This window comes from Amia ocellicauda, chromosome 5 (genome assembly GCF_036373705.1).
Source record: "Amia ocellicauda isolate fAmiCal2 chromosome 5, fAmiCal2.hap1, whole genome shotgun sequence".
Classification (NCBI taxonomy): Eukaryota; Metazoa; Chordata; class Actinopteri; order Amiiformes; family Amiidae; genus Amia; species Amia ocellicauda.
In genome coordinates, this window is record NC_089854.1 from 32,035,675 (window position 1) to 32,063,518 (window position 27,844).

The 27,844-nt window shown below is 40.5% G+C and overlaps 1 protein-coding gene across 5 annotated transcripts in view; it reads right to left on the reverse strand.

Moving 5' to 3' along the window:
• Positions 1 to 6,150: 6,150 nt before the first annotated feature.
• Positions 6,151 to 27,844, reverse strand: part of rnf157 (ring finger protein 157) — a 45,613-nt gene continuing 23,919 nt past the window's right edge. The window contains exons 7-21 of one of the 5 annotated variants that reach the window (XM_066704795.1): positions 26,651 to 26,707; positions 25,767 to 25,810; positions 25,233 to 25,280; positions 24,947 to 25,018; positions 24,095 to 24,254; positions 22,902 to 23,014; positions 21,810 to 22,045; positions 21,088 to 21,196; positions 20,578 to 20,686; positions 19,277 to 19,452; positions 18,497 to 18,562; positions 17,511 to 17,559; positions 13,738 to 13,851; positions 11,819 to 11,853; positions 10,718 to 10,815 (exon numbers count right to left, since the gene is read on the reverse strand). In XM_066704795.1, the coding sequence (XP_066560892.1) occupies positions 11,819 to 11,853; positions 13,738 to 13,851; positions 17,511 to 17,559; positions 18,497 to 18,562; positions 19,277 to 19,452; positions 20,578 to 20,686; positions 21,088 to 21,196; positions 21,810 to 22,045; positions 22,902 to 23,014; positions 24,095 to 24,254; positions 24,947 to 25,018; positions 25,233 to 25,280; positions 25,767 to 25,810; positions 26,651 to 26,707 (1,388 nt within the window). In that variant the 3' untranslated portion in view covers positions 10,718 to 10,815. Of the gene's footprint in view, positions 10,816 to 11,818; positions 11,854 to 13,737; positions 13,852 to 17,510; positions 17,560 to 18,496; positions 18,563 to 19,276; positions 19,453 to 20,577; positions 20,687 to 21,087; positions 21,197 to 21,809; positions 22,046 to 22,901; positions 23,015 to 24,094; positions 24,255 to 24,946; positions 25,019 to 25,232; positions 25,281 to 25,766; positions 25,811 to 26,650; positions 26,708 to 27,844 lie in introns of all 5 variants that reach the window. The other 4 variants (XM_066704793.1, XM_066704798.1, XM_066704794.1 and 1 more) reach the window with 4 other exon arrangements.

Here is a 27,844-nt window from a genome sequence, read left to right on the forward strand (position 1 = left end):
CCTGCTGATCTGGAAAAGCTCCTCTGGTTTGATGTGGTCGATGCCTTTCATGATTTTGAAGACTTGGATCAAGTCCCCACGTAGTCTCCTCTGTTCCAGGGTGAAAAGGTTCAGTTCCCTCAGTCTCTCAGTAGGACATTCCCTTCAGACCTGGAATAAGTCTGGTTGCTCTCCTCTGAACTGCCTCTAGAGCAGCGATATCCTTCTTGAAGTGTGGAGCCCAGAACTGTCCACAGTATCCAGATGAGCTCTAACTAGTGCATTGTACAGTCTGAACATCACTGCCCTTGTTCTCAATTCTACACTTTTGACAATATACCCAAACATTCTGTTTGCCTTTTTTATTGCTTCCCCACATTGCTTGGATGGAGAAAGTGAGGAGTCCACATAGACTCCTAGGTCTTTCTCATGCGTTACTTCATCTAGTTCTATTCCTCCCATAGTGTAATTATAATGGATATTTTTGTTACCTGCATGTAATACCTTGTACTTGTCCACATTGAATTTCATCTGCCAGGTGTCGGCCCACAACTGAATATTATCTAAGTCCATTTGAATAACCTGTGCTGCCAAGATTGTATCTGCTGAGCCACCTATTTTAGTATCATCTGCAAATTTGACAAGTTTGCTAACTATCCCAGAGTCCAGATCATTAATATAGATTAGAAAAAGCAAAGGCCCTAGTACTGATCCCTGTGGAACTCCACTAACAACCTCACTCCAGTTAGAAGCAACTCCTCTAATCAACACCCTCTGTTTCCTATACATCAACCAGTTCATAATCCATCTACTTACATTACCCTGAATGCCTACAGCTTCCAATCTGAGGATCAGTCCTTGGTGTGAAAAGCTTTTTGGAAATCTAAGTATATCATATCATATGCTTTCACCTGATCTACAGCTGCAGTTGCATGTTCAAAAAATTCTAATAAATTAGTAAAACACGATCTGCCTCATCTAAATCCATGTTGACTATCTCCAAGAATATGGTTTTCATTGAGATGCTCCTCTATTTTCTATCTAATCATTTTTTCCAAAATTTTACAAGTGATGCAGGTGAGACTGATTGGTCTTACTCATTTCTATCTGCTTATACCAAAAGGGCTACCCTTTTGACATACATAACACATCATTAAATACAAAATCTAAACAATAACTGCATATACATACAGTGGGGGAAAAAAGTTTTTGATCCCCTGCTGATTTTGTACGTTTGCCCACTGACAAAGAAATGATCAGTCTATAATTTTAATGGTAGGTGTATTTTAACAGTGAGAGACAGAATAACAACAGAAAAATCCAGAAAAACGCATTTCAAAAAAGTTATCAATTGATTTGCATGTTAATGAGGGAAATAAGTATTTGATCCCCTATCAATCAGCAAGATTTCTGGCTCCCAGGTGTCTTTTATACAGGTAACGAGCTGAGATTAGGAGCACTCTCTTAAAGGGAGTGCTCCTAATCTCAGCTCGTTACCTGTATAAAAGACACCTGTCCACAGAAGCAATCAATCAATCAGATTCCAAACTCTCCACCATGGCCAAGACCAAAGAGCTGTCCAAGGATGTCAGGGACAAGATTGTAGACCTACACAAGGCTGGAATGGGCTACAAGACCATCGCCAAGCAGCTTGGTGAGAAGGTGACAACAGTTGGTGCGATTATTCACAAATGGAAGAAACACAAAATAACTGTCAGTCTCCCTCGGTCTGGGGCTCCATGCAAGATCTCACCTCGTGGAGTTTCAATGATCATGAGAACGGTGAGGAATCAGCCCAGAACTACACGGGAGGATCTTGTTAATGATCTCAACGCAGCTGGGACCATAGTGACCAAGAAAACAATTGGTAACACACTACGCCGTGAAGGACTGAAATCCTGCAGCGCCCGCAAGGCCCCCCTGCTCAAGAAAGCACATGTACAGGCCCGTCTGAAGTTTGCCAATGAACATCTGAATGATTCAGAGGAGAACTGGGTGAAAGTGTTGTGGTCAGATGAGACCAAAATCGAGATCTTTGGCATCAACTTAACTCGCCCTGTTTGGAGGAGGAGGAATGACCCCAAGAACATCATCCCCACCGTCAAACATGAAGGTGGAAACATTATGCTTTGGGCGTGATTTTCTGCTAAGGGGACAGGACAACTGCACCGCATCAAAGGGACGATGGACGGGGCCATGTACTGTCAAATCTTGGGTGAGAACCTCCTTCCCTCAGCCAGGGCATTGAAAATGGGTCGTGGATGGGTATTCTAGCATGACAATGACCCAAAACACACAGCCAAGGCAACAAAGGAGTGGCTCAAGAAGAAGCACATTAAGGTCCTGGAGTGGCCTAGCCAGTCTCCAGACCTTAATCCCATAGAAAATCTGTGGAGGGAGCTGAAGGTTCGAGTTGCCAAACGTCAGCCTCGAAACCTTAATGACTTGGAGAGGATCTGCAAAGAGGAGTGGGACAAAATCCCTCCTGAGATGTGTGCAAACCTGGTGGCCAACTACAAGAAACGTCTGACCTCTGTGATTGCCAACAAGGGTTTTGCCACCAAGTACTAAGTCGAAGGGGTCAAATACTTATTTCCCTCATTAACATGCAAATCAATTTATAACTTTTTTGAAATGCGTTTTTCTGGATTTTTTTGTTGTTATTCTGTCTCTCACTGTTAAAATACACCTACCATTAAAATTATAGACTGATCATTTCTTTGTCAGTGGGCAAACGTACAAAATCAGCAGGGGATCAAATACTTTTTTCCCACACTGTATATATATACACAAGTTATTTCCTCCATGCCTGTTGCTGTGGTGAAATGTTAACTTGCATTGTGGACAGTAGATCTTTCCCAGATGTTCACTAATGATGTGAATTTGTGGTCCATGATCATATTCTGGAACTAAACTACAAACAGGAGCACTGCCACTATCTGCAATAAGCTTTAAGATTTCAAAGTACCAACAGCAACCAAACATATCCATAGACTTGTACACGTATAATAATTGAATTGCCTGAGTGAGTTATTCACACTAAACTAAACTAAATATCTGCTTGAACTTACATGTTTGAAGACCATAGTGAATAAGACCACGTAGTTGGCTGCACATCATCCAATCATCTGCTCAATGCCCTGTGGCAACTGTAATACACCATCTAAGGTCAGTTTGAAATGACCTTATTAGGGGAGTACTTTCGGTCTTTTGTGGTTGTTGAGTTACATTCACCACTATCAGCCAACACATGACTCTCTCCTTGGTTAACCAGCTTACAGCCTGGCCTGAAACTGACAACCTTGACTGAACAGGTGACCTCTGATTGGCCAAACTACAACTCCATTTCACAAGAATGTATATGTAATAATAATAATAATAATAATAATAATAATAATAATAATAATAATAATAATAATAAAATCTAGTGGCACTCCTGAGATCAAGGATATTTGACCCTTCCTGGAAAAATACCTAACACACTCTTATGCACAAGGGAAAAAAAGAAATCAATCTAGAATCAGTGTTTACATTTGCTTTCAGAAAACAGGGAGATAAGGGTGTAAATGTTGAGAAACTATCAGTGTCCTGCTTCAGTATACATTATTTTCACCTGGAAGTGAAATGTTAAGCTATGTAAAACTGAATTGCAAACTGCCAATACAACCCACTTTACAGAGAAGGTTTACCCGTCTACAATAAAATAAATAAATAAATAAATAAAACGATAGAAAATAATGAAAAGACTTGTGGCTTTTGGAACAGACTTTAAATAAGAGTCAAGATTCAAGAGGCGGTTCAATGCTACTTTTCAACCTCACAATTTCTGTCTTGCATTGTAATGGCAATTGAGCTACAGTTACAGTGTGTGAAAAAAAGTATTTGATCCCCTTCTGATTTTGTACGTTTGCCCACTGACAAAGAAATGATCAGTCTATAATTTTAATGGTAGGTGTATTTTAACAGTGAGAGACAGAATAACAACAAAAAAATCCAGAAAAACGCATTTCAAAAAAGTTATCAATTGATTTGCATGTTAATGAGGGAAATAAGTATTTGATCCCCTATCAATCAGCAAGATTTCTGGCTCCCAGGTGTCTTTTATACAGGTAACGAGCTGAGATTAGGAGCACTCTCTTAAAGGGACCTGTATAAAAGACACCTGTCCACAGAAGCAATCAATCAATCAGATTCCAAACTCTCCACCATGGCCAAGACCAAAGAGCTGTCCAAGGATGTCAGGGACAAGATTGTAGACCTACACAAGGCTGGAATGGGCTACAAGACCATCGCCAAGCAGCTTGTTGAGAAGGTGACAACAGTTGGTGCGATTATTCGCAAATGGAAGAAACACAAAATAACTGTCAGTCTCCCTCGGTCTGGGGCTCCATGCAAGATCTCACCTCGTGGAGTTTCAATGATCATGAGAACGGTGAGGAATCAGCCCAGAACTACACGGGAGGATCTTGTTAATGATCTCAAGGCAGCTGGAACCATAGTCACCAAGAAAACAATTGGTAACACACTACGCCGTGAAGGACTGAAATCCTGCAGCGCCCGCAAGGTCCCCTTGCTCAAGAAAGCACATGTACAGACCCGTCTGAAGTTTGCCAATGAACATCTGAATGATTCAGAGGAGAACTGGGTGAAAGTGTTGTGGTCAGATGAGACCAAAATTGAGCTCTTTGGCATCAACTCAACTCGCCGTGTTTGGAGGAGGAGGAATGACCCCAAGAACACCATCCCCATCGTCAAACATGGAGGTGGAAACATTATGCTTTGGGGGTGTTTTTCTGCTAAGGGGACAGGACAACTGCACCGCATCAAAGGGACGATGGACGGGGCCATGTACCATCAAATCTTGGGTGAGAACCTCCTTCCCTCACCCAGGGCATTGAAAATGGGTCGTGGATGGGTATTCTAGCATGACAATGACCCAAAACACACAGCCAAGGCAACAAAGGAGTGGCTCAAGAAGAAGCACATTAAGGTCCTGGAGTGGCCTAGCCAGTCTCCAGACCTTAATCCCATAGAAAATCTGTGGAGGGAGCTGAAGGTTCGAGTTGCCAAACGTCAGCCTCGAAACCTTAATGACTTGGAGAGGATCTGCAAAGAGGAGTGGGACAAAATCCCTCCTGAGATGTGTGCAAACCTGGTGGCCAACTACAAGAAACGTCTGAGCTCTGTGATTGCCAAAAGGGTTTTGCCACCAAGTACTAAGTCGAAGGGGTCAAATACTTATTTCCCTCATTAACATGCAAATCAATTCATAACTTTTTTGAAATGCGTTTTTCTGGATTTTTTTGTTGTTATTCTGTCTCTCACTGTTAAAATACACCGACCATTAAAATTATAGACTGATCATTTCTTTGTCAGTGGGCAAATGTACAAAATCAGCAGGGGATCAAATACTTTTTTCCCCTCACTGTAAGCCCAATTATTAATAAACACTTTATCAGGGAAATAAAAAGTTGTATTTATTAATTGCAGAACCCACACTTTTTTATATCTCCTCATACATGGGTATTGGTGAAAATTTACTACAACCTAAAGAAATACACACTTTACAAATGATGCTTGATTAAACATATGTTCTCTAAGTTTACCGAGGGCTGGCACAATAAACTATGACTGGCCTTGAATATCTTTCCTCTCTTCTTAAGGCTTTTAAGTAGTAGCTTTTAAAGACCATTTTTTCCTCACTCACTTCAACGGCTCCCGTGTTATTTATTAACTACAATGTGGATTCCTGAAATAACGTCTCAGCAGCAGCTGTATTATTCTAATACCAAGCATTTGCTAAAAGATCCAACCTTCAAAATCACTGTGTGGGAACATCATAATAGAACTTGGAAAAATACAATTTGATTCTTATTGAAAGCCTTGCGTAGCTTTGATAACATACTTCTAGTTGTTGCTGGTTGAAAGGGAGAGTTGAACAGATGCACATACAGGATGCTTGGTGAATGCCTATTTCATTTGTAGGCTACTATAGTAAGGTTGAATGGAACACTAACCTGCAGTGAAGCAACAGCAACAATTTTGAAATATCTAGACTCGCCAAATGGGAGTGTAGGAAAAGAACAAATATGATCACAATTATGGATAAAAAATAAAACAAATTGCAGTATCCCCAAAATGTAAAAAAACTAGTAAATAAGCAGAGACAGATTGGAATTTTTAAAAAGTTGTTTATTGTTGTTTGTTTGTTTTTGTTTTTTAAAAAACAGAACTCCGTTAAAGTCCTCATTACAGAGGTTTAACCCTTTCCTTACATCCACAGATGTTCATTTTGTTCATTTTTGTTTGCCCATTTTTATGTATGCTGTCTTTAGCTTTGGAGTAATGCAGAACAAGGGGTTACAAAGGAGTCCTGCCGGTAAAGAAAGGGTTAAATAAATCCGTAGTGCAAATGTACACAAGAAAAGTCCGAAGTGGAGGTATTGACATGTCTGAACTTCGCTACTCTAAGGTGCTCGCTACAAGAGACTTTCAAACATGCACCCTTTTGTTTCGTGGTCCAGCAGGTCCAGCTTCTAAACAGTGCATTCATTATCCCTTTTTAGGTTTTCATTATTTTACATATTTCCCAATATAACAGCTTAAACAGATAACACGTACATGTAACACCAAATACCCACAGTTATGCAAAAAAAAAAAAAAAAAAAAAATCCTAGTATTTTATTATGAATATGGATTATTTTCCATGGGTAGTTACAGAGAAAGGAAGGACATTTGACATGGAGCGGCACGGAAAGATTGTGCCACTGATTTGTGGTTACAGGACTGAGCTGAAGGGAAATGAATTTGAGTGGGGATTCCCAAACCAGTCCTGGAAAAAACCCTGCCCTGTCAGTTTTTATTCCAACCGAGCTTAAATAATTGAGCCTTATATTGCATTGCTAGTTCGATTAAGGATTCAATTAAGCAATAAAGACCTCAATTGGAACAAAAAAAAAAAAAAAAAACGCAGGAAAGCGGGTCCACCAGGACCGTTTTGGGAATCCCTTGATTATAGTAGAGGTAACCGTTGCTAACCTGTTTTATGGTATTTAAGCAGGTAGAAGTACCAGGGGTTTGGAATGAGGTCCATGTGTGGAGTGGATTGTTTGTGGTCCCCAAAACAAAACAGTTAAACACTGCTCACATAAGGCTGAGGATTCGATATTTTAGTAATACTTTAGTAACACTTTCAACAAAATAAGTCACTTTGTATCACCCTGTACAATGAACAGTGCACACTCATGTGAGAGGCAAATTCCCCAGGTCGCGAAATAACCCCAATGCACACCAAAAACATTTACGATTTCCAAGAAGTTCTGGGGTTCAAATTCCACTTGGACAAGTGTTTTTGAGATGTGTGTTGAATGAAGCATCCGAATGATGACAGAAACAATTTACATATTCATTAAGAAATATAGAAAGAAAATGTTAATTGGAATTTAACTGTGATTTTGTCAATTAATTTGCCTGTCCTAAACATGATTCATACTGAGCTCTGCTTGAAATAAGGTATCTGCATTCCTTTGTGTTGTACAGAGGCATTTAAAGGGTTTAACATTTTGTCTGGCATATCGACATTATTTTTGCTCTTGCCCAAAGCATTTTGCCAGGTGCATTTTGGGTTTAACAAACCACCCCACCACCCTCAGCACACTGCATATGAGCTGCACTTCTGCAAAAAAGCAGTTTGAAGATTTCACCTTTTGCAGAAACAGTATATAAAGCTCAGATTATGCCAATAAGAAATGGGTACATATCTTGTCCAGTGCATTAGATTCACTACAACCAACCCAAGTAACTCCCGTTTCATTTAACTGATCAGTAATAATTCTTGCTACTTGTGGTGGATTGACTGTCAGATAACACTCCCTGTTCACACAAGCGCCAAATTTGAATAAACAAGAGCCTACTTGATTTTCCGTTGCTTGGTCCCTGCAACTTATATAAATTGATTATTATACAATATTATCTCTGAATATGCCCCCTATTTCACTACCTGTGAAAATGCAACAGGATCACTGCAGGACTTCAAAATGCCGCTGTACAGCCAAACAAGCAAGTAGAAAGACATACACAATGCAGGAGAATTTGAAAATAGTCACAGGTTTTCCATCAGAAAACTGGAATTCTCGTTTTAAGTAGCTCCATACTAGCATAGTCTGCATCAAACTTAATTGCCTTACACAAAGACCTAAAAAAAACAAAAACAAAAAAACACTCACTACAAAAATGTGAAATTATTAACCAAATGCAAGTGAGTGAGAATGCAGATTTGGATAATGTGCTTGTATGTCAGAGTGGGTTTAGTTATTTGTTGAGGATATATATGGTTTTCCTGTTAAAATCATTCCAGTGTCACTAGATGACATGCATCATTTTATTGTGATTGACAGAGATATGAGAAATAAGGTTGTTTCTTTTATATACATATATAGATAGATATATACATGGCATGCAGGGCTGTATAGTTGCAGCTCATTAGGAGGGGAAGTCTGTGGGTTTTAATGGGGCAGATACAACCCTCCAGACAGGTCAGCACAGACAAAATTGAATGGTGGAGAGACAGACATTTTATTGCTTTAGTGTTTTCCTTTGTGAAGCGCTTTTGGAATCTCACCAGCAACGGCCTGGTATAAAAAAAAGTGGACACCCAAAGAGCACAAGGAAGCCCTCAATCACTTGGACAGAACGCAAAAACTGTGAGGTGTCGAGGAGGAATTGACCATTGCAAAGTTAAAGTGAGCCCAGTTCAAGTAAAGACATTGTAGTTTGTGTGTGTGTATGTGTGTGTGTTATTTATCTTAAATAAATGACAACCTTTTAAGTTCTCTAGGCAACATACATTCTCATCCTTGTTTTAAAGACTTAAGTTACATTCCAGGGCTTCGGACAAATTATGCTTTTGTTTATTATGGAATGTTTTTCGGTGTATGCCTTACACAACCTCATTGCTTCTGAAGAGGGCCTGTTTGAAACTACAAGGGGTTTACATAATCAGAATGCCATCACTGTTGCTTGTCAGTTCCATCTCAACAAAGAGTGGAAGTGTGGACTACAAGCAAAAATATTTTCAAAATGTGTCACTAGCATGGGGGCTAGATGAGTTTCTTCCTTTCATTTATTCAACTATTATTTCATTGACATTAATTAGCTAACAGTAAATAGCCTCACAAAGTAACAATTTACAAAAGCAGCATCCTTATCGAGCTCATCTTCCTTCATTTACAACTGATGGACTTTTTAAGAAACTGAAGAATGTACATGTTATAGTGTTAAATCAACTGTATTACTCCAAATGAATGAGAAATTAAACTACATATGCTAAGCTATAACAAAGATACATTTAAATTAAAAAAGCAATGCAGCAAAATTGGCCCATTGGAAACAAATTGGCCTGAGTGTAACGAAACAGAAATCTCCCTGGTAAACTCAAAATCAAGTACTAGTACAACTAAGTGCATTCACAATTCAAGAAAATCAAGAGAGTCTACAGACTAGCACAAGAGCAAACAAACAAATAAAAATAAAGATCTCATGGTTTTGCTCCAGAAAGTGGGCAGGGATCTTTTGAGAATGCACTGCTTCTGCTGACCTTGGCAGGAATGGGTAGGCTGCTTCTCTGAGACGCACACCTTGCCAGGCCAAGCTGGTCCTCACAGTGTATATGTTAAAGTGAGCCCTACATCCCTTAAAACCACTTCCCCGTGTTCTGGAGACCTTGAAAAAACTACCAAGCACTACCAAGAAAATCAGCTGCATGAAGCCTTGTACAAGGCTTCAAGAAGCCTTGTATGTTGTCACAGCAGTGCACCTTACTGCTTTTATCCCAGAGTCTGTAGGGATTTCTAAAACCAAATGCCATATAACCCTTTAAATTATTATTTTTTAAATTGTTTTCCATTTATTTGGACCCCAGGCTAGTGACACTGCAAATGCTCAACCATGTATCTTTCTACTTGCAAATTAACCAATTTATTTTGTGCATCATGCACAGAAACCCTACATACCTAAGTTGTGACTCAGAACTCCCACAGCACACCTAGGGAACTCAATGCTGCTGCTGTCCAGTGTTGGAATTCCATCAAGGTAATTCATTCACCCAAAATACAAAGTCTACAAGGAAGATTGAAACCTAATGGGTTGACTGAGGAAACGGAAAAAAAAATGTAGTAGTGTAGCATTCTGTAGTCTCTTCCCATGTGGCTTAGCTGTAATACATTCACTGCTTTCATCAAGGCTGTGGGCAGCGTGCTTGGCTTCAGGGAGAGTCTCACGATGAAAGATTGGCCTGCGCGGGCAAAGTTTTTAGGAAAGTTCAGCTGTGGATTTGGTGAAGATCCCCCCCATACAAAAAAGATAAGGAAGGGAAAGTCACCTTTTCACCGAAAGCTGGGTGGGGGGAGTTGAGGCAGGTGGTTAGGGGTTTCAAATCACTTTAGTCAGGCAAGGTGCATCACTTAGACCTGCAGGTCTTAGACCTGCTTATTTTGGGGAGACTTGGCAAACTTGCCCCCGAGAGCTACTGTCCATTAGGAAACAAGGGAGATGGTTGCAGCTGTAGTTGTCCTCCAGAAACTTGGAATTGTGGGAGGCAGGGGTCTTGTAAGTGATGCCAAGGTTCGGGGGTGGACCCCAGTGAGATTTGGGGCATCGAGAAAGTAGGGTGTACGTGTGTGGGGGGTATTAGTTGTTAAACAGCAAGAGGTCCACAGTGTCGTGGTTGGGGGGAGACACCCTCTTCCTCCCCCTCCTCCTCCAGGGCAATGTTGCTAGTGGAGGCGTGGTGTTGTAGGAGCCCTCGCCCCAGCCTGTGGCCCCCTCTGAATACCAGCTCTGAGGGGACAGAGAAAGAGAGGGAAGGAGAGAGACACTGGATCAGAAAAAATTGATCTAAATGAAAAGTTTTTAATTTCAATTTCATTCGTAAACCAGTTATGGGCCAGACCCAATCAAATGTGGACATTACAAACTTGTATCCAGTTGCGTTTTTTATTTACAGGTAGTAGAAAGTGGCTCCCAACTGAAGTGGGAACTGGAACTGGGCAATTAGCATCCTGTCATTTTGATCCTTTCTGGGATCACTGAACTCTGAATTTGTTTAGATTTAATAGATTTGTAATGATTAAGCATCTATTTCACAACAAAGTTGTGTTTTACCAAAACTTTTCAATTAACGTGATATTTAACGTGCGTTTCACTGACGATCACTGTGCACATGAGAAATGTTTGAACTAATTTAAAGTATGTGTGGGTGTTATATTTCCCTATATGTATGTTCCTTTGTTAACAAAATTATACTTCATGAAGGTAACGGAAGCCGAAACATCAATTGTATACATTGACGATTTTTAAAATACATAAACATTTGAAATTGAATGCCTTCTTGGTTTTCTTTGAAGTGTGATAGATACATTTTTACTTTTGTGAAGTAAAACGTGTTTTTGAATGCTGCATTTAAAAGATTGAATAACAAATTTCAAAATCAGGCCTTTCTACAGAAATCATGTTTCAAGAGGCAAATGACGACTAAATTGTAGCCTTTACCAGAAAGCAACTACAAATCTCACCGATTGCCTCGTCTGTACCTACTGTGAAATAACAACCTTGCATAGAGGTACAGATCAAAACAGTTTAAATTAAATTGACTGAAACATTGAAAGTCACCTTCAAAACAACTTAACAGGTTTCCATCTGAAATGTTTAGTAGAATCACTCAATTCAAGGAAAAATTGTTTAAGAAAATGTAATATAAAAAAAAATGGACTCAAATGGACTCAGTGTAGAGGTTTGGTTTATGGCTTTTGGCAAATACTTTGTTACAGCTAAGGTACCATACCTATTCCTCAATGTTAACAGGGCAAGAATCCAAAGCTGTCCACACCATTGAAAGCACACGCAGAGAGGGTGGGGGGTAAGAAAGAGAGAGCGCGATGGGGAAAGAGAAAAACAGAGAAAGAACAAAAAAAACATTTACAGCACACAAAAATAATCTGTCGTACAAAACACAACAAGAAACAAGAATGAGGGGAAATTGCATGAAAACACGGGAAGTTGGAATGAATTCAGAGCATCTTCACCAGCTTCATGCCGAATTAATAGAAAGGATCAAAACTGGCCAAGTGAAAGGAAGTAATTCTGTCAGTGCTGTCCTTATGCTGTAAAAACAGGTATTCTAGTATAGACCAACCCAGGTACAATGCATAAATAATAAATAACCTCTATTGAATAAGCTGGTGTTTCAAATTATTCTAAATCCAACACATTCATGTTTTGTAAAGACTGGACCATATTAAACATGCTTGGTATCACGATAGAGATAAAATGTACTCCCCTCACCCCCACACACACACACACAAACAAAAACATATAATCATAAGTATACCCAAACACAAATGTCAAATAACATTTTTAAACATAAAAAAAAAAAAAAAAAAAAAAAAACACAGCTTTGCCAGCAACATGCAAAAGCAATATAAAAATGACAGAATCTTGTGCTTTAGGGATTTGAAAGGTGAAACATGTAGTCCAAGTCTGCCCAGTGTGTAAAGTAACAGTATTTGATAGGGACCAAAACAATAGCTAAGAGCCTTCAAGACTCCCAGAAGAAAAACATAGTTATGAATCTTGAGGTCAGCTGTGGGGAAAGAAGCTGTAACCAATTGCATTGTTACTTAATCATCCAGGAAAACTTTTCCTTCAGATCGGTGGCAGGAATTTGACAGTCCTGCGGAAATAAATACATTAATAACTACAATAAAAAGAAAATGTCTGCCCCTCGGACTTGTTCGGACACAAGCAGAGGGGAAATCATTTTTTGTACCGTACTCCATTCCAGGAACAGCCTCCATATTTAATGGGACTGAACTGGAATGGAGAGGGAGGTGAGGCGGGGGGAGGCGCATAAAACTAAAACTAAATGGACAACTCAAGGCATAGCAAAGCAAACGGGAGCTGGCATACACTGAACATGAACTTCACACTTGGATGGACTGGACACAAGACATTTCCAACTGAAAACACGACTTCTGTAGGGGCAGGGGGGAAGACAGTAAAGAAAAGACAAAAAAGGATTGGAATGAAAAGTATGAATTGAGAAACGGTGGCTTCCCTTCTCCTTATTGGTAAAGTCAGCTGTGTATAGAACATCTTGTCAATTTTCAAAGGGTGACTCAATTTCTCTTTCTGTCTTTTTTTTCTTCTTTGAAGAGTAGCAGTATTCCTCTACTTTTCCAGACGTATGGCATCTAATATCCCCTTAAAAAGGGAGGGGGATGGAACTAGAAAAATATGGCACTAGTAGGACTAATGTGGAATAAAGTGTACTGTATTTTTCTGCTTCTCAGCCCCTCCCCCTGCGACCCAGAAAAACCCAAAACATAGGCTCTGGACTTCAACTACAGTATAGTGAAACGACAAAGTCTGGCACTATGGATTTTGCTACAGTATTCCCTGGCTTGACTACAACCCCGTTTCCTTAAGTGTGTGAAACTGTGCTGCATTGCCTGAGGCTGGTTAAGGATTGCATGACTTTCTACAGACAGAAAGAGTCTAGCTGAGAGTGATTCTGCTCTTGCATATGGATAGATAGAGGCACATGCTACACAATAAGAAGGTTTTGTTCTGTGACCTTGATCTTTTCATCCCTCCCCCTTCCTCCTTTCTCCTCCTCATCCATCCATGTTTTTTTTTTTTGGATTTGATAAATTTTTTACGGAGACTTGGAAGAAAGTCCATGTTCAACAGATTGCCACTCACCAGCGATGCAGGCGTCAGGGCACAGCTCATTGTCCAGCCCTGTCAAGCAGGGGGTCACGCCCTGATTGTTATTGTCAAACTCAGGACAAGGCACCTCGCTCGTCCTCCTCCCACCTGCAAGCGAGTTCAGAGGTCAAACAAGAGCGGTCAGGCAGCCGAGCAGACAAGGAATCTGGCAACGGGAGGCCGGGACGCAAACAGACGTCTCCTTGCCTGGAGAGCTCTGCTTGTAAGGCTGTAGCTTGTGCTTGGTGCGAGTGTCCTCTCTGATAAAGATCTAAGCTAGCACTGCACAAAACAGTGGAGGGGAAAGATCGACACTGACTGAGGAGAGATGGACGTCCAAATATCTTATAATGGTATTTTACTTTTACAAGTTTTTTTTAATATTTATCTCTTTAAAAACATTAAAAAAAAAATAGATATGACTTTTTAAAAGTAAAAAATAAATTATGTTCCCTCATAAAATGTGTCAGTCACCAATCAAGAAAAAAGAAAAAGAGACAGATGCCCAAAAATGTTACATCAGCTCTGTTAGTCTGTGGCAATTCATCAGCGGCAGAGGGGAAGAAACCGTATGATTCATCTGGTGAGAGAGGAGTGTAATTCTTCACACAAGCACTTTTTTTTTTTTTAAGGGTTTATTTGTTCCTCTCTCTCTCTTGCCAGTTGAATCCGCTTCCCTTTCAATGTTTCCCACTTTGCTGATAATTCGACCCGTTCCCTTGCAGCTGTTCACTTGTGAGTGTCAGTCACCTCAGTCAGTGTTGTTGTAAACCCCCTCCCAGAAAGCACCGTCCAAAAATATCTGAATAATCATTTTATGCAGCACTGTCAAAAGCAGGGGTAGGAAACCCTGGTCCTTTAGTGCTACAATCCTGCGGGTTTTGTAAGCATCTCCGACTCATCAACTGCTAAATGCATTTCTGAACAATAAAGCCAATCACTGATTCAATTAATTGATTAAGGCACTTGGGGTAAACAAAAGTCCACAATGTCTCCTGCACTCCAGGTCCAGGGTTGTCTATCCCTGATCTAAATGCCTGTAGCAAGTTGCAGAAAACTACTGAACTAGTGAACGTTTTAAAATACAGCAGCTTTTCCCTTACATAGTGCATGATCTTAAATGTATTAAAGTACTTTTGGGCAAAAAAAAACTTAAACTCAACAACCATTTTATGGGAGACTGAAATTGTTTTATGACTCTGGACACTGGATTTAATGGAAAACTACTGCAAACTGCACATACACAATACTTGATTGGGGGCTTTCCTTAAAGAAGCACAGCACAAAACTGCCTTCAAGAGACATGTGTGGAATTTGCAGTTGAAATTTTGTGTGTGGGTATATGTAACTGTTATACTAACATCTCCCATCTTTGGTTTGGTACAGCATGTCTCTTTGTTGCATAATTGATCGGTATGGCAATTAGATTGAATTTAGTCTCTGACTACAGCTTGTTTCAGTGTTGTTACCCAGTTTGTGAAAGGAGCCAGGTTCATATAGTTGCTCATAAAAATAATCTGGAGCCAGTATCTGACCCCACAAAATCCTTGCAAAATGAATATTACCCATCCAAGAAAACATTGATTTTAGCCCTGGTGAAACTTAAAAAAATAAATACAAGGGAAGCTTCTTTAAAAGGGTTTTTGATATTGGGAAGATATATTTTTCATTGGAATATGGCATCTGTGGCAAATACGGGGCAAGATGGTTGTGTATCCCACGTCTTCATGTACACACTCCATGAACAAGTGTGATAGTGAGCTCACAAACTGGGCCACAATGATGAACAGGTTGGTATATATCACAACTCACACTGAAAAAAATATGTGCTTGTGAATTGTGGGAATGGGACTGAATTAAAAGTAAAGCTGCTGTTCTGTGAATTTATGTCTAGTATACCAGCCTGGGGACTTTAAACCTGACAAGAGCCTTGCTCCAAATAACCATTCCATTACCAAAGCCATTACATTGCCAGAATCTCCATTTAAGAGTGGGGAACACAGTGTGCGCCTGTAGACTACACAGACACAGCCCCCACCCAATCATTGCCCTTATTAAGTGTCTGTTAGAATCATTTGCACAGATTTGTATTTTGATTTGACAATGCATTCTAGTGCTGTCTAGTCAGTAGATGATTACTATTCTACTCTTATATTTTGTATTATCTTGGGGACTGAAGAGATTGTTGCAAATGGGATGTTTTAAAAAAACAATTTTCACACTTTGTAATATAGGCTGAAATGGAAGGGTGGCATCTAATGTTTATAATTATATGTTTTTAGTTTTCATTAAACTTAAAAATACTAAATCCATTAAAAAAAGCAAAGAAAGAAAAAAAAAAAAAAAAAAACACTTTCATCTTAGCCACTCATGGTTGTTGGGCATCTATAATGTATATCTATATTAGCAAGATGAGTAAAAAAAAAAAAAAAAAAAAAAAAAAAAAAACAAAAAAACTACAGAGGTTGTCACTGAGAATTGCCCCAGGTCTGTGTAAAGGTCTGTGTGTGTGTGTGTGTGTGTGTGTGTGTGTGTAGTTATATTCCTCACTTTAAACCTCTTTACCTTGAAACCTTCCCCCTGCCCAGAGTTAAGACTCAAACGTAAGTGTTAGTATTCCAGCTTGGGGAGAAAGTACACTGCAGCACAGACAGACATCAAAACAGTCAAGATCATGCAAAAGCAGAGCAAAAACACAATTGAAAGACAGCAAGGTAAATTAATTACCATGCAATTCCACCAAAATAAGAAAAGATGATGTTGCCATTGTGATTTTTGCTTTGTTTACATAGGATTCCTAAAAAAAAATCTCCTAATCAGACATCGTGACGTTGATTTATATGCATGTATATATGGATTTAAACTAGATGGCCTGGTATCTTCCTAAACCAAGCATTTTCCCAATACATAACCACTGCAAAGGGACCATTGCAGCCTGTTTTTCACATCTCTTGTGAACAGAAACCAAAACCAACATGAATGTCTTTTCAGCACCATGCTACCTATGCCAGTTGATAACACAACTCTGGAAATAAACAAAAATATGTGCATCAATACATGTTTCAGATTCTTTAAGATGCACAAAGACTACTACCCCCTGCCACCCCACCTCAAAAAAGGGCATACAGAGATGCTGGCCTTTTTACCTGGCCTTGGAGTCATGAACTCAGACCTGAAAAAATGTGAGCTGAGCATTGCAAATATCTGTGATTGCTAAGCACAAGTTTCAGCGGTGAATAAGCGAGGCTGCTAAGCATTTTGGAGCATTTATATAATTTCCCGCATAAGCACAAAGGGAGGTAATTTGCGTTTTTCTCATTTCAGCTCTGCCATGTTGCAGGGCACATTTCTGAGGCGGTGGCGCCCTCTACTGGCTGATGTCTCAATTCTTACCACAGGCAAAAATAGAAGTGCACAGACTGTATATTAAAAGATCACCATAAACAAATGAAAAAAGGACAAATCAACATAGTGTGGCAGTAAACTGGGCTTTCATGTGTGCATCCAGAAAACGTTCTAGATTGTACCTGTCTGGTCAATGACTGCCACAAATGTGATGCTATCAAAACAATATCATACCAGCAACCAAGTTCAGGAAATCTCTCTGGACCACTGTCAGAGAGGAGCCTGGATTACTGTAAGGACTCAAGATCCCCATAGTCATTTTACTATAAAGAATTACACCATGATAGGTTCAGCTCAGTAGCCTTCAATCTAATCTTAAGGAGGATTTGTTTCTCCCTTAAGCATCACAGGTTTATAGTTACCCTGCTCCTGAGTCGGTGAAGGGCTCTCCTCTTCGGTCACATCATTCCCCTGTGAAGAACGAAAGAATACAATTTTAACACACAGCACATTTCTAACTTGCCATACGTTGTGTAACGACTTCAGCAGTTATCACTGGCCATAAACCTGCAGGACATGATGTGTAGTCAACACACATTAATACAAAGGTAGCAGAAGAGCTCTTGTCATGACTGTTGCCATGGTTTATGAGGAGGAGACCGAGAAGGAGATGACAATCACATGTTGGTCTCTCAACCCAAACATTTACTGTAGAATATTATTGTGAAAAACAGTGCAGGTGTAGGAAGGAAAAGAAAGAATCATAGTCACACATGGAGAGGTGTAGTAAACCATGATCAAAACCATGAAAGAAACCGAGCAAAGCATAGCTTATGCATGGTAAAGAGATAGGGAATACTGGCAAATGACTGGGCAATGTACCATGCTAGGGGGAAACAACCTATTAATCCATTGGTTCAAAATGCCATAGATTTTCCCTTTTCTTAATGCATTCATGGTTCACATTGACCTAGTTCACAGCCTTTTCATGTTCTAATGAAAGACTCCCTTTGTGACCGGAGCTCAGTACTTGGGCACCCTTGTCCCCAGAGTAGTGGAAGGAGGTCAGACCTGGTCAGTTGCTGACCACCTTCAGGCATCTGCTCAAATCGCACCTGTTCGGACTTTACCTGTAATAACTCAGTCCCCCACTTTTCAGAACAATCTGGCACTCGAACTTTAATTTGTACTTTGATAATCTTTCCCTGCTGTTTTAATGGCCTGCTTCTCTACATTTTGTGAAAATTGGAAGCCACCCTGGGTATGAGCTATAATAATGAAGACAGACTAATGTGCTCCCCTGAGATGTGTTTGAAAAGCAAAACAGAAGCCAGGGTAATTGGGAATGAGATAGGCAGAGTGTACAGTACAGTGTACAGTTGCTGAAGGCAGAGGCCTGGGCTGTTACCTCCGAATCCTGCTCCTCTGCAACGATGGCCATGAAGTTGTTTTCCTTGGTTTCCACTGGTGTCTCCTAGGACACAAACATTGGTCTTAATTTCTTCAGTATTGCAACTCGGATATCCTGCACAGGTTGCATGGTTTAAGCACAGGAACATGGCTGCCAAACCAACTCCCATTTGACACACACACAAGTCACAGAAACTGCGTCCACACTCCTCTCCAATATGCCGAGGGAGTGCAAGTGAAAGCCAGTAGACTACAGACAGATCACATGTAGCTTCATGGACAGAGGCCCAGGTAGATCGCATTTTGCTAGTTAAGAAATATATGTGCAAGAGTGAGTGTATGTATATACAACACAGGTTTCATGCAGCTACATTCAGGCCAGAAAGCAGTGCTGGCTGGTGAAACAAATGGGAGAAGCAGTTAGCCCACAACCAAAATCAGGCACATGGAGGAAATAAAGTGGTTGAAACACACAAGCACAAGCACATGTGTGATTGTAAACATTTCAAAATAAAGATGATTTTATTTAAATTAGAGCCAATTGTAGTTGTGGAATGATTAGACAAGAGTTGTGGTTTACTATGCTGCAGGAAAACATATAGACTAGACTAAATATATATACCTATACATGTGTGTATGTGTGTGTTTATATAATTATTCACAGCATTCGTTTTATGGGGAACTGTAGAAGCAACCATCGAGCTAAGGCCTAACATACAGGAATTGGTTAATGTTGGTTAAGTTCCCTCCAAACATAGAGAGTCAACTCAGCCTTTACCTCCCCTTCCTGCGAGGTTCCGCGGCTCTCCACGGGGGTCTCTGGGGGCTCCCCCTCCGCGCCGGCCATGTAGGAGCCTGACATAGAGGAGATGGTGTCAGTGCTGAGCTGGGAGTGCTGGCTCTGAGAGGAGGCCATGGACATCACAGACTGGGCCAGGCTGCTGCTCACTGGGTCTGTAGAGGGAGACAGAAAGTGCCATCAGCACCAGGGGTAACATTCCCTTACTTTTTCCGGACTATTGTTAAGACGAAGCCGTTTGCTGGACATTCAAGACAACCCTCCCACTGAATACAAATCATTCAGTAACATTTTACAATAGCGTACGCAAGTTCCTAATGAATCAGCATACGAATACCAAAGGAATAACACCTGAATACCTTATAAACTTCCTCTGAGCTCACATGTACAAACCTTCAACCTATTCCTGGTCGGTAACTGTAACTAGGAAATGTAAGTGATCAACATCAGAACCCTAGAGGAACAGATATAGCAGCTGGGGATGCATTTTAAACATGATGGAGATGGGGACTGGAGCAATTACAGACCATAATAATAGTCCAGGCTTCTCCTCACTACCGGTTAGCACTGCCGGTGAGATGTGTTGAGGCCTCAGCCACCTGTATAGAGAATTCTCAGATCCCGCAGCTGTGTGTTTTTCATTTCTATTGAAGCCTGTCTGCTCCGTAATTTTTTTTCCTTCCATACTGGAAGCTGCCCTCATTTAAGACTACACAGACTAATTGAAGAAGTCTAGATCCTTATTGTGTATATGAGCACTCTATCAGAGAGTACTGACAGATGATCAGTGTAGCTCTGAACCATGAATTAGGCTTCATGTGCATCAAGAGGACATATGTTACAATTGGCATTACCATTAATGTTATATTGGACTGTGTGCCCCCCTACCATATGTTTCTCCACACTAATACACTTATGTATCCAATAACTTTGTGAATATCCTACTGTAGTATATAATATATATATATATATATATATATATATATATATATATATATATATATATATATATATATATATATATATATATATATATATATATATATAATTTATTTTGGGAGACTACTGTTATCCAAAAATAGCCACCAGTTTGGCAAAGTAGGGTATAGTGGATCTCTCTCTGGTCTAACACAGCCAGTTTCTCAAACTAAAAATGGTGCAGTACATGGGGTGTATTACGTACAGGCCCATTTGGTGTGCACAATGACGTATTTGCAGTTTTGCACACACGCACATGACAGCACACACACAATACAAACACAAATGCACACAATGCCTACCTTCAGGAGAGGTGATGGTGGAGGACAGAGGGGTGCCGGTGCAGGAGGACTGGTCGATGGCTCCGGAAGAAGACAGGGTCAAGTTCTCGCTCTCAGGAGTCACTCCATTCTATCAGATGGACAGAATGAAACAGAGTGCTCAACCTGACTGGATTCATCATGGTGTTCTGCTCTACATGACTTTTCCCAGAGCATATTAATGGTTCTCCAGGTGGTCAAAAGAGATGACTTGAGATTTACGATCAAAAGCACAAACAGAAAGGGGACAAATTTGTACCATTTTAGTTTTTGTCTTCTAAAGCTTCAGCTTTAAATGTCAATCGCCTGTGAAAAATAAAGGCATTCGCTCCAAATTCAGCACCATGTCTTTTCAAGGGAGTGCAGGTGATGAGTGGAAGGTGTGACCAGTGATTTCCAATCTGAGCGTTGATGGAACATGAAGATGATACAGAATGTTTGGTCTGTTCTGAAGCTCACAAGGTCGTTTGCATCTTGTTCAGAAGGTCTTACCTCTGGTTGGTCATCCAGGACCTTCCTCTGGCACAAGCGGATATCTGATTCACCGCAGGACTTCTCGTCGTCCTCCTCGGGCAGAACAGAGGAGTTCTGGGACAAAGACCTGGAGGGGGGTTTCAGAACAGCAATGTTAAATAACTAACACTGAGGTTGAACTGTAGCTCATTTTAGAGACACTTTGATAGAAAGAGGACAGATTGGTAAAGACTAGTTATTGATTATCATTGGAACCCATTTAGCAATATTATCCATAAGGAGGGCTTTCAGTGGCATAAACAACCAGAAGTATTGAAATTATGCAAATAATCCGCTGTTTTTTTTGTTTTGTTCTATTAATTTGATGCTTCACAATCTCTTAAAGCATTGGTCTTAGCCACAGTCCAGTTTAATAGGTGGTCCTTAGGCCCTAATTTGGAAAAACTGGGAATACATGTTAGGTGTTAATCAATTAAGTAGATGACTAGTTCAATGAAGGGAAACTCTAATCTGGCTAAAGGGATTTCAAGCATTTGCCACAAATTATGTATAAAATCACTGAATTTACAGAAAAGCCTGCTGAAGTGATGAGAATGAAAGGTTAGAAAATTATGATTTAAGAGTGGCCTGAACAGCCCGCTGGATTGGGGCACTCTCCAGAACCAAAGCTGGACTTCCTGCCTTCCTGACTAGTTCCAGCAGGGTGTATTTTTAGCAGGCGGGGAGTTCAGGGTACTCACTTGGAGCCACTTTTTTTCAGTTTGAGCCCCTGGCCAGAGTCGATGGAGCGATCCAGGGGGGAGAGGCTGCGTGCGGGCAAGCCGTGGCCCTCACTGGTGTAGGAGGGCAGGGGGCCGGAGACGTGCCCCCCAGTCAGGCTGTGCAATGGGGGTGCAGATGGCGATGTGCTCAGGGGGCCATTGAGGGCCTCCAGCAGGGATACGGCCTCGTACCCAGGAGGGATGTGCTCCGAGGCCTGAAACAAAACGCACATGGAGTCAGCACTCACACGCACTGGCACGAACCACACAGCGGCACCCAAATTAAAATGGCAACCAACCAGTCAATTATTTGACATAGCAGCTTTCACAAAAGACTTATCCAAGAGCGCTGCACAGTCAAATATACTTAATGTCCCTAATATTCATGCTTTTTTTTTTCCTAGAATGTAATATCTATTCCTGCCATTTTGTGTGTATATGTGTAGATAAATATATGTATGAATCTGTTCCACCTTTTTAATTAATCAGAATAGGCATGGAAATATTATTATTATTATTAATATTATTATTAATAATACACAAATATGGGTCTATAGAACCTGTTGTTGGAGAACACTGAAGACTCCAAACAAAAACAAACAGCATTAATTGATGTATATTACTATGAAAACTTTTCATCTAAATCAAGTTGTCAGAGAATAAGAAAAGTGTGCCTTCCAATACGTTTTGGCATAAACATAAACCATCCCAGTGCTCCCCTTATTGGTGAAGAAAAAATAAAGAAAAATTATAAAAATCTCTATCCTACCCATATAATAACATTAGCCTACCCTGAGATAACTGTGCCTGACTAATGACTTAAGAGTTCTTCAGCAGGCACAGGGAAGGTTATAATAAAGCTGCCCTTTGATGATGATGTTCCAGCTACAACCTTTATTCACCGGCCTATTTATGTTTGGAAATTCTCTTTTCCATAAGCAAATTGTCTATTGCAAGGTGTGACCACCTTTTTAGACACTATCGGGAGGCAGCTCATTTTTTATAATTCTTTTCATGTTTTAATGTTTTTGATATTCCTCTAGTCTTCAGCGTCACCGCCTGCAGTCTTACCGAGTGCTCTTCAGAATCAGAGGTTTGGGAGGTGATGACGGGGTTAAATCCTGTGGGAGAAAGAGGGCTCATCTTCTTCCTCATCGCACGAATCTGCAGCAAGGCTCTGAAGGCTGGAGAGAGGGGGTAACCTGTTATTAAACAGATACTCTCTGCAACACTTTCTATTCATCTGGATCTGACATTCAAAACATACACTATAATCAGGTGTTTCTGATTACTGCCGTTGCCATGGGTGACAAAATGCTAAATGCTTGCCTCCATATGATTTATTATAAGTCAAAATAGACTTTTCCCAAGCCTTTTGGAATCAGTTAACAGGATGACTTTTAAACTGTCTTGCTTCAATGCTCAAATGTTTGGTTTTGTTTTTTATCTCCAAATTAACAACAGATACAGTTCCTGTGGAAAACAATAAAATGTGTATATACCCTTTAACCATCACTGGGTAGCCTTCTTATATTGTGATTTTATTTGCAATGTAAAAAAAAAAATGTAATTGAAGGAAAAACAAAAAGTAAATGTAGCATTTGTTTGGATCACTGAATTCAAACAATGTCTGAAAATTCCCAATTTCCCCCATTACATTTTCTTAAGGACAGTGATTTTAAACTCAGTGTTAACCAAACTAACATTAATTATTAAAACCCCACAGGTTGGGTTTATATTTATATATGGCCTTGACCTGTATCAGGGTTTTAACTGCGATCCCTGCAAATGTCTGGCATTTCAGTGCATCAGTGCGAATCTTTGCAGTCCCTCGAATTCCTTCATACATTTTCTTCTGATCTCAACAAAACCAGGAAAGGAAGTGCACATTATCTGTGAGAAACCACTTAGAAATAATTTAGAACAAAAAAATGCTTCTGGAAGAACTAATAGATAAGTACTTCAGCTGGAGAATTGTGTGTGGTTCTAAAGCTAAGCAGACCAAGAATTTTCTCATCAGTCCTCACAAAAGGAGGAATTTCAGTTAAACTGTGCTTTGTATTTAATCAAACTGAGTGAAGTGAGACTTTGGCACGGACGATTAAAACCATTTCATTGTTGCGAATGAGAGCTCTCAGCATGGCTAGTGCTTTGGAAAGGCCCCTGAGCACCGTGCTGTTTTCAGAGCCTGGTGACCCGACCCTTTCACTGCTATTAGTGATGAAACAGGAGGCGTTGGCGAAGGTATGTGGCCGTAGTCTTACGCAGTCTGCAGATGGGGCAGCAGTTGGCCTGGTAACGCAGGGTGTCTGCACAGGCATTGCAGAGGCAGAGGTGGCGGCAGGGCAGAATGAGGGTGTCTCGGACATCTGACAGGCAAACCACGCACTCTGCGCTGTTGTCGCTGATTTCATCATCTGCTACCTAAAACAGGGCAAGGACAGCACTAAGAAACATAGAGGCTACTCTTACAAATTGCCACACCGACACTGACTGAGAGGACACTACAAAACATTAATATTGACTGACTGACAGGACACTACACTACAATAATAATTAAGAATGTATTATGCTCAAGGGCTGCATCAATTGAGCTCTGAGTGGCTGAAGTGTATACATTCATGTCTTCTCTAGGAGAAGTTTTGTCTAAATTGGGCAGACTATTTTTTCTACAGTGGCTCTCTCTTTGTAACTTGTGTAGTCCTAGTGCTGGGTCCAGACAGAGGCAATGTGCTGCTGAGCTGCCCCCCTTCACAGCTAATAAGGTAAAATGCCTAGTAGGCCTTTAGCTCAAATAACAAACCCTCTCAGTCTAATCTCTCAACCACACTGCCTCTTATTTCCCCCTGTGTTCTCCCTTCCACTGTGAAGCAAGTGATTGCTATTAATTATGTATTGAATATATTGCAAACCTGTATGTAGTGTCACTTTCAGCACAGTGCAACACAGGCACTGGGGAGTCCAGGCCCTGGTGGCTAGATTCTTGTGTTGAATGTATATAGATTGAAGCATATCAAGCCCAAAGGCATCCACCTGAGACATAACTTCCTGCTTTTTAGTCCCTGACCTCTGACCCTACCTAAACCCTGATATTTACCAGTCTCACTGTCCAGTACCTTAGACTCCTGTGTGTTGTACTTGTTCTCGATGCCGTAGATCTCCTGGAGGAGGTAACTGACTCCATCCACCTATGCAAGACAGACACAGATGTCAGAACCAAGCCTCACACTCGTCATTATCATCCGATTAATTTCTGGTATCTATTAACTACATGACACCAAACAAGCAGGATGGACAGAGTGGCCTGAACATGGGTAGAGGAAAAGCAATCCTTTCAGATCTATTCTGTTAGGTGCAAAGGGATGGCTGCCAGTAGTTATAAACTGAAAGTAAGATACTCACCACTTGCTTTTGTTTCAGTGGCTTCACACAGTAACTTCCATCCATATGCTGCAATGACATGAGCTGATGTTTTAGTCTTAAGCATGCCAGGTTTTGCTACACCTTAGCTTAGCTACACATATAGGCACCACTAGTTTAACACCATGGCAGTGTCTGCTACTCTCAAGGACGTTCCAGAATGCTCCAGACATCTTCCAGACGCCAAGCTAATTCAACAGTCCCACCCCATGTTGCTTTGCCTTTAGCTTCCTGGGGAAACACTCTAGAGGAATGCATACCCTCTTTTTTCTAATGGAGTCAATTCATACAGACATTGATTTATTTTACGATTCTCTGCCCAACTGTCCTGGAGTGGAGATGTCTTTTCTACATGATTGCTTCCTCTGTATGACAGTACAAGAAATATTCTTGCACTTTGCATTTCACTTATGTTGTAAGTCGCCCTGGATAAGGGCGTCTGCCAAGAAATCAAAAAATAATAATCTATAGATCTCCCACCATCACCAACCAATGCTCAAAGGCTCTTCCACTTACCTTCTCAAAGGTGGCCAGAAGCACATGGGAATGACCTAAATGTTCTAAGAACCGGGAAAAAAAGTAAACAAAAAACTGTGACAAAAATCAACCAGCATGGCTTCCCTTATCAAGAATATGTAATGGTAACACTAGATCAGCAGCTGCAAATTGCATGTATTAATATGTATTTGAAATTAAAAGAACCAGTTCCCATGGCTATATTTAATCCATTATAACCTACATGGGTAACTAGTAAAATTATGTTTTTTTTTAAATAACGTTTTACAAAGCACTGAGCGATGGTTTGCTTCTTATATGATTTGTACATGTTCTACACTCACCTAAAGGATTATTAGGAACACCTGTTCAATTTCTCATTAATGCAATTATCTAACCAACCAATCACATGGCAGTTGCTTCAATGCATTTAGGGGTGTGGTCCTGGTCAAGACAATCTCCTGAACTCCAAACTGAATGTCTGAATGGGAAAGAAAGGTGATTTAAGCAATTTTGAGCGTGGCATGGTTGTTGGTGCCAGACGGGCCGGTCTGAGTATTTCACAATCTGCTCAGTTACTGGGATTTTCACGCACAACCATTTCTAGGGTTTACAAAGAATGGTGTGAAAAGGGAAAAACATCCAGTATGCGGCAGTCCTGTGGGCGAAAATGCCTTGTTGATGCTAGAGGTCAGAGGAGAATGGGCCGACTGATTCAAGCTGATAGAAGAGCAACTTTGACTGAAATAACCACTCGTTACAACCGAGGTATGCAGCAAAGCATTTGTGAAGCCACAACACGTACAACCTTGAGGCGGATGGGCTACAACAGCAGAAGACCCCACCGGGTACCACTCATCTCCACTACAAATAGGAAAAAGAGGCTACAATTTGCACAAGCTCACCAAAATTGGACAGTTGAAGACTGGACAAATGTTGCCTGGTCTGATGAGTCTCGATTTCTGTTGAGACATTCAGATGGTAGAGTCAGAATTTGGCGTAAACAGAATGAGAACATGGATCCATCATGCCTTGTTACCACTGTGCAGGCTGGTGGTGGTGGTGTAATGGTGTGGGGGATGTTTTCTTGGCACACTTTAGGCCCCATAGTGCCAATTGGGCATCGTTTAAATGCCACGGCCTACCTGAGCATTGTTTCTGACCATGTCCATCCCCTTATGACCACCATGTACCCATCTTCTGATGGCTACTTCCAGCAGGATAATGCACCATGTCACAAAGGTCGAATCATTTCAAATTGGTTTCTTGAACATGACAATGAGTTCACTGTACTAAACTGGCCCCCACAGTCACCAGATCTCAACCCAATAGAGCATCTTTGGGATGTGGTGGAATGGGAGCTTCGTGCCCTGGATGTGCATCCCACAAATCTCCATCAACTGCAAGATGCTATCCTATCAATATGGGCCAACATTTCTAAAGAATGCTTTCAGCACCTTGTTGAATCAATGCCACGTAGAATTAAGGCAGTTCTGAAGGCGAAAGGGGGTCAAACACAGTATTAGTATGGTGTTCCTAATAATCCTTTAGGTGAGTGTATATTCTGACTCAAAATTAATGGGCTGTTGTCCAGATTGATAGTGTTCTGCATTTATGAAGAACGGTGCCATTCTTTCACCAGATTTACTACAGGGGCTTTTGAAACTGAACAACGGAAAGCTTTTTCTACTAATTACTTCTATTTTAAAAAGATTTCTAATTGAATTACCTAGTACTGGCTATTCTGTAATGGCAAATTTTGGTTAACATTATGAAAGAGTTAATATATAAATGTTGCAATTGTTTTTTTCTTTATTTTTTTGGAGGAATCCCAGGAACTATTGTTAAGTGTCCCTCATCGTATTTTTTGTGCTCGTTTGATGTTTTCAGAGAGAAAAGTTTGGCCAAAGCTCTGTACACACTTACTGAAGTCACGGCCAGTCAGTTAGCATGATATTTGATAGGGGTATAACATGACAGAAATCAAATCACACACAAACAAACTTCTAATAAGAAAGAGAATACCATCTTAGCACTATTTGAGGATTAAACAATAGTTTTAGTGAAAAAGGTGGATTCTTTTCACAGATCCAACACCC